This window comes from Taurulus bubalis, assembly GCF_910589615.1.
Source record: "Taurulus bubalis genome assembly, chromosome: 9".
Classification (NCBI taxonomy): domain Eukaryota; kingdom Metazoa; phylum Chordata; class Actinopteri; order Perciformes; family Cottidae; genus Taurulus; species Taurulus bubalis.
The window spans coordinates 9,773,833-9,784,281 of record NC_136597.1 but is presented as its reverse complement, the minus strand read 5'-3'; the positions used below and the strand labels follow the sequence as shown (position 1 = coordinate 9,784,281).

Below are 10,449 nucleotides of genomic sequence, written 5' to 3'. Positions count from 1 at the left end.
ATGGACGTACACAACGGTCAAACAAAGGTAGAAACGTCCGTTTTAGGCTTAATTGGCCCAGCTACTGGAACTCAGGAGAAACTCCTGAGGTCATAACAACACCTGGGACAGACCTGTGAAGGTGGAACATACCACTCTAAGAGGGGAGCTGGACGAGTCCAAGTGGTGCTGGCCTTTGTGACAATCGAAGCATAATTCAATTTTGTCATAGCCCAAGAGTAAACACTGTTTCAATGGGAGGCACTGTCAAATTGTATAAAAGTAAATATAAATGAATATTGACATTGACAATAAAGTAAATAAAAAAGTAAACACAGGAATTAATTAAACAATGAAATAGAGGCACATTGAACTATGTTCACAAACGTCACATTTGTTTTTATAAAAAAATATAGTCTTTGTTATTTATTAATATTACTACATCGCTTTACTCGCCGTATGCTGTATTATGATATCCTACAGAGAGTCGTAAACTCGGTTTATAATTTGTTTAACTAAAACGTGAGTTTCAGGTGCGATGCTTTATTAGTTAGTGATTCACTTTCATTTCTGCAAAAACTCCATTCAAACTCAAACCTGCGGAGTTTCCGGTAAATAACCGGCTCTACGCATGCGCAGTCGTTGTCATTGGAGGTCGCTGTTGAATGATGGCAGCTACACATGAGGAGATATCGCAGAGTTTAATAGAGGCTCTTTCTGCTTGAGATACCATGACCCCTTGCTCCCGTCGTCAGTAGGCAGTCACCGATAGCTCAGCGAAGCTACTTCAGCTTGTCTCGTCTCTTGTTTACGCGCTTGTGCCACTAAACATGCAGAGAATGAAGCCTCTGAGAACTGGTTGGCAGCTGCTGAAATCAAGCTGTCAGGGAGCAGCACAACAAGTAAACACCTCGCCTTCGACCTCACGATATTATAGCCATGTAAGTAGATGCTGTTTTCAAACTTTACTCAATTTAAGTTCAGGACGAATGCAAAACAAAGTTAAGAGAACGACACGCACTGTGACTTTTTATTTATTTATTTGTTTCCAACTTGTTAAACAGAAATAGATCAGCATTAAAGCTAATCCCAGCACACACACACACACACAGAGGAAGGGTTAACTACATGGTGGCGCACACCATGTATTTACGACCTCAGTTATTACGATCTTGTTCATCCGGGTCGCTCATCAATGAGCTATCGACTCCAATAAAAAGTGCGCCGCGTGTAATTGATACACTGTGGGAACAAAGTCTCCCGCGGTGTGCTGTGTCTGAAATGAGGACATTGTGAGCAGTGCTCGACCTGTAGTATCGCAGCCAGTTAATGAACAACCGCAGGTTTTCACACTGCACATGCCACCATTCTCTGGCCCAGCTCCCTCCTCAGGGCTGCGGCTCCTTCGGGCTCCTCTTCGACATTGACGGGGTGCTGGTCCGGGGCAGGACGCTGATCCCCGCAGCCAAGCAGAGCTTCAGGAACCTGGTGGACAGCCATGGGAAGTACAAGGTGCCCGTGGTGTTCGTCACCAATGCTGGGAACTGCATGAGGCAGACCAAAGCTGAGCATCTGTCCGATTTGCTCGAGGTGGAGGTAAATGTCAATTTTAAATGCGTCTTCGTTTTGTTTTGTGTTCATTTTGTTTCTCTGACATCAATCTTTTGTTGTGTGTGTCTCAGGTGTCTCCAGACCAGGTGGTGCTGTCCCACAGTCCTTTGCGAATGTTCACCCAGTTCCACAACATGCGCGTGCTGGTGTCGGGACAGGGTCCCATTGAGGAGGTCGCACACAAGTATCCTGTCTTAAATCAGGAGGTCTGCTTTTTCTGCACTCCCTCTGGATGTTGACCTCAAAGTGTGCGTGTTCTGTTTATTTAGTGTCATTTTGTTCCTGTGCTATTTTGTTATCAGTATTTAATCTTTGCACCCTTTGCTGTCTGACCGTCTCAGGGAGGCCCCTTCCACAGATTTCTTGCCTCGGTTTTGTAATTTGTCCCGACGGATTGGTTTGTGTGGATATTAAGCCTTGAATTTTATTCTGACTTTATGTTCTAAACAAATCTATGAATCATGCAGTGGTGAACACCTTCCTAATGTATGAAGACAAAGAGTAAGTTATACCTCAGGAAACAAAGAATGAAAACAATCCCATCGAAAGCAAGTGATATCCTCACTCTTTTGTGAGAAGTGTTTCCTTCATTTGTGATTTGACTTTAACCCACCAAACTTCAGCCTGGGCTTTCAGGATGTTGTTACCATCGATATGCTCCGAGAGGCCTATTCCCTTCTAGATGTCGTAGATCACAGCAGAAGGCCCAAAGACAATGTAAGAAGAAGCATTAATGTTGACACCGGTTTATGTTCACGTCTGGTTGAGTGAGACATCTCATCAGTTGGTATAATGTCTTCCAGATTCCCTCATCCAAAGGCTTACCACCAATAGACGGTATGTTTCCACTCACAGTCAACAAGTGTAATGTGTAATAATTGATGGAACAATTTAGAAAGAACACAGGTAAGGCTGCCTTTTATGTTGTTTCTTTCTTTGCCTGTTTGTTCCTGCAGCTGTCATCTTATTTGGTGAGCCAATCAGATGGGAGACCAACCTCCAGCTTATCGTTGACGTGCTCCAGACCAATGGGAACCCAGACGACGCCTGGAGCTCCATGCGGTACCCTCACATCCCGGTCCTGGCCTGCAACATGGACCTGCTGTGGATGGCCGAGGCAAAGAATCCCAGGTACAGTGTGTGTGTGTGTATATATTAAAAAAATTCATACTCTGAAACATTGAACGTTTTATTTTACTAAATGTCCCCGCCTCATAGGTTTGGTCATGGCATGTTCCTGGTGTGCTTAGAGAGCCTGTACAAGAAGGTCACAGGCTACGACCTGAAGTACGAGGCTCTGATAGGTAAACCCAGTGTGGTGACTTATAACTACGCTGAGCTGCTGATCAGTCAGCAGGCTGAGAGGCTCGGCTGGACCACACCTGTGAAGAGGCTGTACGCAATAGGGTTAGTGACTCAGCCGTCTCTTGACTTGAGGCACACATTTGACACTTCAGATTGTTTCCTTTTGTCTGACACAAAAATGTTGATTTGAAGAAAGAGCTCCTTTTAATTGTGCTGTCACTCCATCTCTTTTTAAAGCGATAACCCCATGTCGGACGTATACGGCGCCAACCTCTACAACCACTACCTTCAGGCTTCCCAGCGAACCAAGGCCCAGGTGCAGGCTCAGAGTGGCGGAGGAGGTGGAGATCCCTTGGCAGAAACTGTTGACGGCGCTCCAAAAATGACATCGACAGAACTCGGCGGATCGTCGGCCAAGTTCGGGGCGGGGGAGGACCTCCCAGAGGGGTGCAGCTCCATCCTGGTATGCACAGGAGTGTACAGCGGAGACCAGCAGGAGCTGCACTCGGAGCACACTGTCACAGAGCAGCGCATCTTCCACGGGCACCGGGACTTCCGCTTTGACCCCAGCCTCACGCAGCCGTCCTTTGTGGTGGAGGACGTGATGGATGCGGTGGAGATGGTGTTTCAGCAGGAAGGTTGGCCTCTGGAGTAGGACGTCTTACTCATCCATGGCCCTGGTTATCACAGGGCAGATGTAGCCGTTTCAGTGGCTTGTTCTTTGAGATTTTCACAAAGTGCCTTCGAGTCGGCAGCAAAAAGCAGCAATATGCAGTTTTTCACTAAATACAGGAAAATTGCACCTATTTTAAGTCGGTCAGGCATCGTAATATGACACAGACTGCTGCACTATTATTACCATCTATATAACTGTTTGTCAAGAACTCAAGTTTATCAAGAGGGACGTTGTGTCCTTTATTGCCTTTGTAAACACAAGGAATTTGCACATGGATGTTGAATAAGTCTAGGTGTTGAGTTACATGCATTTTTACTACAATCAGACTTGTATATAGTATTTGTCAGTTTATACTATGGTTTGTCTGTGACACAACATTTCTAGAGAAATAGATGGATTTTTATTATTTGCACAACCGTCTACCTAACTGGGTCATATTGCCTTTTCAAAATACCCCCACCCAGCAGGTCTTCACTCGACCCGTCCTGCTGTTTGTTTTTACTGGTGTCATATTTCAGCTTGATTCGTTTTTAAGATTGGGCGAGTGCATAACCACTAATGCTGATAAGATTAAGTTGCCAGGTTTCAGTTTGGGATTCAAGCCTTCATCAAGAGTACGGTCATTTTAATTTAATTTTAATTTGTGAAATTGAAAAAGTACCACAGTTACAACAAAATGGAAAACTGTGCTATTTTTCTGTGAAATGGTTCAAAGTAATACAAATAGGATGAATGGTTAATGTGAATGTTTGTAATTGAAGACTTGTATGGGAGGAAAAAAAATGTACTTCCAGTTGTAGTACAAATGAAGGGTTCACGGTGCTGGTTTCTTCTATTTGTAACTGACCGGTATAATAACAATGTAGGTTTTGCAGGTGACTTAAATTGTAGGATAACACTGTGGAACTCTGGTAATGTACTGAAAATAACCGTACTGAATAAAAGAATAATTAAAAAGCATAAAAGACGCAAAAACGTGTCAAGTGAAAACATTCTGTATACTTCAGTACAATCTTAGTAAAGAGTCCTCCAGCAGAGGTGCGTTTGTAATGGTGGGGGGCTTTCACAATCAGCAGCTGTTATCCTCAGGAGAATATCACAGAATACATTTGATAAGCAACCACCATTTAAAAACTGTTACTGATTCTACAAACTGTATAAATATTCAAGTCAAAATATGTACAAAACTTTTCCACACACAATGCAACATTATGTAGTTTCTCCTCAACTGCAGACACTAGTCTTTAACAACATGCTCCGGCTTCAGTCCGCTCAGCACCTGCACTTTTTATCAGAAGACCCGCTGCCGTGGATCGTGTGGGAGCTGTTACTCAACATGAATTGGGGCGAGTCTTGGGAAGTCTCATCCATGATGGTCATGCCGTTGCGTGCCAGCAGCTCCCGGGCCATGAGGATGAAGGCCGCCTCCACGTTCTGGGCCTCCTTGGCCGAGGTTTCCAGAGCAGCCAGCACACCGTTGTTTTCTGCCAGAGTGCAAGCATCCTCGAACAACACCTGCCTCTGAGCCTGAAGGTCGGACTTATTACCTGCGAGGATAAATGGAACAGGACGTGCACAAAGTCATCAATCAAAACCATAAAAATCGGACACTTTATCAATTTATCTTGATCCGAATGATTCAGTTCACTATTAGGACAAAGCATCAAATCCTTTTGCTTGAAAAATGACTAATTGATTATCAAAATAGTATACATATTTGTGTCATTAATCCACTGATTTAGTCCACTGATTATTTTAGGTCAATTGACCGATTACAATTGATGTGAAAGATAATACAAACTAGTTGGGAACCACTGTTGTATGGTGTCCTGCAGTCTATGATTTAGTATTTACTGACCGGCATGGAACAGACTTATTTCCCCTCTGCTTACCAATGAGAATCAGTACCACGCTGGAAGCTCCAAACTGCTCCACCTCCCTGATCCAGAGGGGAACAGATTCAAATGTTTTTTGGCGTGTGATGTCATAGGTTACCATGGCCCCGTGGGCACTGCGGTAGTAGCTTTGAGTTATGGTCCGAAAGCGCTCCTGTCCTGCTGTGTCCCACACCTGCATCTGCAATAACAACACAAAACGACTTAAATAGGACTTGAATGGTTGCAACGTGTGCGTGACGTATAAGTTGGTCGAGACCTGCTGTGAAGGTGATCCGCCCTTTTTAAACCGTGCTTATCTGTACAGAACTCCAAACTAATTACCATAACACATCCAAGCAGTGAACAAATTAACACACCCAGAAAGCTAACACACAGATGATGTCATTCGAAGGACGCAGTCTCGTTCTCTAAAGGCAAAAAAAAGGTTGATCAACTGAAACAAGAAAGAGAAATATATAGTTTAGGAGAAGGGAAAGTGCATACCACCTAAACAAACCCATGATTAAACTAAATGATCCCTAATGTATGTGGAATGTAGGAGCAGGGTGCATGTCACCTACCTTCACCTTCTTGCCATCAATGTCCAGGGTACGAACAGTAAAATCCACACCGATGGTGTTTTGCTGCTTCTCGATGAATATGCCAGATTTGAAGCTCTGGACCACACACGTCTTCCCCACATCCGAGTCCCCAACCAGGATGATTTTAAAAAGAAAGTCGAAAGAGTCCTCGATCTCTGGCCCTGCATGCTGCATGGTGGAAGGAGGAATGTGTGTACACAAAAAACATACACAGAGGCTGAAACACTAGATCCAAGACCTCTATGCAACAGAACTGGTTCCTTCTAAGTTGTGTCAATAAAAAACAGAGCATTTACAGAAACAACATCCTATACAGAGAAGGGGGCTGATCAGGCGTCCAGCAGCTGTAGTAGAACAGTTCATGTGTCTCTGCAAACGACATAAAACTACTTTAAAATCCACTTCATTATCCCATAGCAGAGGATTCAAATCCCAAATCCCAGTAAAAGTTAGCATCCAAAAAGTTGTTTCTTCATCCTAGTTTCCATGTCAACGCAAAACTATCGGACACAAAAAAAAGCTTCAAGTCTTAAACTCAAGTTCAAGTTCCTCACCGCTGCCCTGTAGACGGTCACTCTTTCTGCCCTCTACACCTCTCACTTTCTCTCTAAGGTAATTATAGACACGCCCCTTACCTGTCTTTGTAGGCGTGATCTCCAATTGCCAGCCCACCTGCACCACTGCATCTTGGGATATGGGTTTTATATTCAGGCGCCGTAATCGGACACAACACCTGGAAGAGGCAGAAATAAAACTCAATGACCTGAAACATTGTTCATTACTGAAGTTACTGGCTCAGGAATGTAGGGTGAGATTAATCTAGACCCTCTGTTCTAGTTGGTTTTTTAACTGGTTATGACTTACCATTTTAGTTAGACCTCTAACTCTACCAGTTTAGAGTTAGAGGTTCAGACAGCCACAGTGCTGGAGGTTGACTTTGAACAGTTTCGTAGATCTTTATGAAGACAGGTTTTGCTTACAAGACTCAGTGTGCAAACACCCCTGAGCAAACATCTTCAACTGCTTGGGCAAATGAACTTCTCCTGACAGAATGTAAACACTTGACACATGTCTTAACAGCTGTCCTTTGGACCCCATAATGTTATTTGTACATTTAAAAATGCCCTACGCCGTTAACCCCTCGCTGACTACTGTCAACTAACACATTCCACAGCACTCAACGACAGAAAGGGGTTAAGCGTAGCGTAAGCACGGGCGAAACCCGACAGACACGGTGAAAGAGTGTAGTTAAAGACATTATAATAAAACATTAAGTGTAACTGAAATAATTTTACCTCAGGCTGCATACATTGGTATCACAGTGTGATGTGAACACAGAATGAGCAAACTGCTCTGATGCTGAATCAGTCTCTCTCTCTCTCTCCACCCCCTCACTTGTTCTGTCGTCATCTCAGCCCACAGAAGAACAAGGCACAGCTGGACACAGAACAATGTGCGAGTGTGAGGGGCACTTGACCAAGCCGGGTCTATCTTTGGCCGTGGCCACCAGCCACCTTCTTCCTGTTGTGCGAGTGTTTATGCCTTATTAAATGCAAGGAAATGTGTTTTTCTTGACCATTTATAGTAATATTACAAATGGGACAAGCACAACAGGGGGAAATTACTTTGATATCCAAATAGCAAATTGATTCAATTAACAGGATACAACTAAATAAACTCCAGGCTTTTAAATGTCTCGCCATGACAACATTTATGCTCTACATTATCGTGGTATGAAAGCAGACTTCATAAACATATAATCGTCTTTGTAAATTCATGTAAAAACTCTGACATTCTTACATACAAACTAATTTGAGCCCCTGCATCATTACAAAATCGCTCCAGTGTACAACAATATAGCAAAACAAAATATAGATATGGTAGCTAAATTACCACATTCATATTAGAGGACAGAAATATTTCTGTGATTCAACAGAGTCTCAGCTCGGGAGCTGTGGTGGAGTGGATGAGTGACGATGAAATCATCTTTGAGCCATAACTAAGCTCCCGTATCAGTCACAGACGTCTGTCTGCTGTGTCATCTCCTCTGCGCTGCACTGGCACTGTTCCTCCATCTTAAAGCGGTGCTGGGGCTTTGTTGGCATTTTTGTTGTTTCTGAGGTTTCTTCACAGATGCCTTATTCAGTGTTATTTCCTGAGGAGGGACATGAATCGGCTTCCAGGGGATTGGATTGTAGAAGCTGGGTGATGAGTAGGATTTGTCGTAGGGATCTGGAAGAAATCAAAGCATTAGAGTACTGATACATAACAAATATCAGCTGGGCAAATTAAATGAATAAGGTGCCTTGACATCTGAGGCCAACATTAAACGGTTATATTGCTACTATTTTATCAATTACATGGTGTGACTTAGTCTAAAATTGATGAAGCCACGGTAATAATTCCCAGATTACTTAAATGACCTTACTTGTTGGGTAGCAAGGTGATTTGGTACTTGCTCTGCTTTTTTCATTGGCTTTTGCCAGCCAGTGCTTAAACTTCTCCTCTGCCCTCTTGTGGCGCTCTTCCTCCTGCTCCTCCTTCAGGGCAGCTGCCTCCTGTCAAGATAAAATGATCTATCAGAATCTGTTTGTTTCTGCTCGTCAAAAAAAACATTAAAAATATTTTTTATTAAAAACAGAATAGCTCCACATTACGTTCTCCTTCTTCTCCAATTCTAGTTTTTCTAGGTTCTTCTTCTGCAGCCAGACTTTGTACTTTTGTTGAGCTTTCTGTTCAGTCTCCCTCTGTTTCTCCTGCTGTCTCTCCATCTCCTCCTCCTCCTGGCTCACTTTTATGAGTTGCTCCTGCTTCTCCTGGGATTGCATGAAGAAAACAAATGACAGACATGTCAGCATTTGATAGTGTAGCATTACTGTGTAATCAAACACATTCTCACTGACTTTAATGGTGCAGGGGCCTACCTGTTCTACTTTCATCTTTAGCCATTCTTGGATCTTCTCTTCCATGACAATCTTTTTCTGCTCCCGCTCCCTTTCTTCTTGTTCTTTTTTTTCCTTCCGTAACTGCTCCTAATTTGTAAATAAAAAGGATAGAATAATATACATTTGATAATACATTTGATGAAAGGGAAACAAAAACTATGTATAGCCGCATGAAAACCATAAAACATACAAAAAGCTAAGGGATGTAAGGAAATGTACAACTGCTGCAGTTGCAGTGATATAAATGATAATTAACTGTGGCTTGCCTCCTCTGCTTGTTTTTCCAATTTGAAACGGTCTTCTTTGGCTTTGTTCACCAGCCACTTCTCCCATGCACTGAGAGAAGGTGAACCGGCCGGCTCAACAGCATCAAACATCTGCACTGAAGGTGTTCTTGGTAGCTCACATCTATAACAAAAACAGATGTCAAAATATGCATATTGAACTTGCATTGTATCTGCCTGAATCGTGCACTCTTTGGCCTTGAACATGTTTCGTAAAGTATCTTAAGCTTGAATGAACCAGGAGCACCTGACTGGTGAAACGTTGGAGTCGTCGCTACATGTGGGCTCCAGGTCTTCATCGCTGTCAAAACTGTCGTGATAGATGGGAGAAAGCAGAGAGAATGTGTCTTCGTCGTCGGATAGGACGCCGTCGTCTAAAACCTTAGATGTGAAGTCTTTCCGTTGGCTCGTTTTGACGGGGGTCGAGCAGAAGCCCTTGGACACAGAGTCAGGACAGCTCGGCATCCTCCCTCCAGACATGGCCAGCCGTTGTCTGAACACAAGGTGGAGACATGAGAATGTTTTACATAAGTTATGCGTGCGTTTTGTCTGTTACTTAACCTCAAACACACCTAGGCAACGTTTAAGTAACACAAACTACACAAACATAACTAATGTTCAGCAGCTCGTTTTAACGGTTCGCAAAGTGGGGGCTAACAATAGAAAGGAAACTATCAGCTAGCGTGGGTTAGCAAACTTAGCTTGAATATTATATCTAACGTGCTACGAAGGTTTAATACTCAGTATTGTGCGAGCTAACTCCACGGTGCATGTGTGCGGGGTCTCTTGCTATACCTGAAACAGCTGTGAACATTTCGTAACTCACCTTTTAGCGTATATGAGAAAATGAGTAGAAGAAAAGTCTCGCTGTTTTTTTTTCACCAACACTGGAACTGATTCGCAAACAGCTTATTTCCCATGATGCACCACGGCCCAACGCTGCCTCTGTAACCATGGTGACGCTTGACGCTTACACACGTACGTCTCTTCAACTGTTTTTTTTTTATTACTGTAGATACGTCATCAGCGTGAGAGTAAATATGTCTGCACGTCGTCTACGTCTAAAACGTCTTTAAAAATCATGTAGTAAAATCGGAATGTCATTTTTTTATATATATTATGACAATGACATAATTATAAAAGGGGATAAATGTATACGATTGTATGATT

General features: G+C 43.1%; 3 protein-coding genes across 4 annotated transcripts; 1 reads left to right on the top strand and 2 right to left on the bottom strand.

Moving 5' to 3' along the window:
* Window positions 1-809: 809 nt before the first annotated feature.
* On the top strand, window positions 810-4,524 carry hdhd5 (haloacid dehalogenase like hydrolase domain containing 5; the record flags this gene model as incomplete). Of its 2 annotated transcripts, none has more annotated exons than XM_079224197.1 (8): window positions 810-920; window positions 1,372-1,575; window positions 1,662-1,774; window positions 2,214-2,307; window positions 2,394-2,427; window positions 2,547-2,721; window positions 2,809-2,997; window positions 3,133-4,524. In XM_079224197.1, 8 exons carry the CDS (start codon window positions 810-812, stop codon window positions 3,548-3,550), a joined length of 1,338 nt encoding a protein of 445 aa, XP_079080323.1. In that variant the 3' UTR covers window positions 3,551-4,524. The 2 variants fall into 2 exon arrangements, with proteins under 2 accessions (XP_079080323.1, XP_079080322.1); XM_079224196.1 differs by having other exon boundaries at window positions 1,360-1,575.
* A 319-nt stretch (window positions 4,525-4,843) lies between these two features.
* Window positions 4,844-6,736, bottom strand: rab19 (RAB19, member RAS oncogene family; the record flags this gene model as incomplete). Its single annotated transcript, XM_079223764.1, has 4 exons — window positions 4,844-5,118; window positions 5,464-5,647; window positions 6,030-6,218; window positions 6,686-6,736. 4 exons carry the CDS (start codon window positions 6,734-6,736, stop codon window positions 4,844-4,846), a joined length of 699 nt encoding a protein of 232 aa, XP_079079890.1.
* Window positions 6,737-7,671: 935 nt separating this feature from the next.
* On the bottom strand, window positions 7,672-10,182 carry ccdc34 (coiled-coil domain containing 34). The gene is made up of 7 exons (XM_079223165.1): window positions 10,106-10,182; window positions 9,527-9,772; window positions 9,262-9,403; window positions 8,975-9,082; window positions 8,708-8,866; window positions 8,479-8,608; window positions 7,672-8,282 (listed from the first exon to the last, which is right to left on the bottom strand). Exons 2-7 carry the CDS (start codon window positions 9,757-9,759, stop codon window positions 8,089-8,091), a joined length of 966 nt encoding a protein of 321 aa, XP_079079291.1. The 5' UTR covers window positions 9,760-9,772; window positions 10,106-10,182; the 3' UTR covers window positions 7,672-8,088.
* Between the last annotated feature and the right edge of the window lie 267 nt (window positions 10,183-10,449).

Excerpts from the sequence above, each read along its gene's own strand:
- ccdc34 (XM_079223165.1), bottom strand. The coding sequence starts at position 9,759 with ATGTCTGGAGGGAGGATGCCGAGCTGTCCTGACTCTGTGTCCAAGGGC. Across the intron at positions 9,083-9,261 it reads TGGAAAAACAAGCAGAGGAG|GAGCAGTTACGGAAGGAAAA; the intron begins GCAAGCCACAGT and ends TTTACAAATTAG. Across the intron at positions 8,609-8,707 it reads AATTGGAGAAGAAGGAGAAC|GAGGCAGCTGCCCTGAAGGA; the intron begins GTAATGTGGAGC and ends TTATCTTGACAG.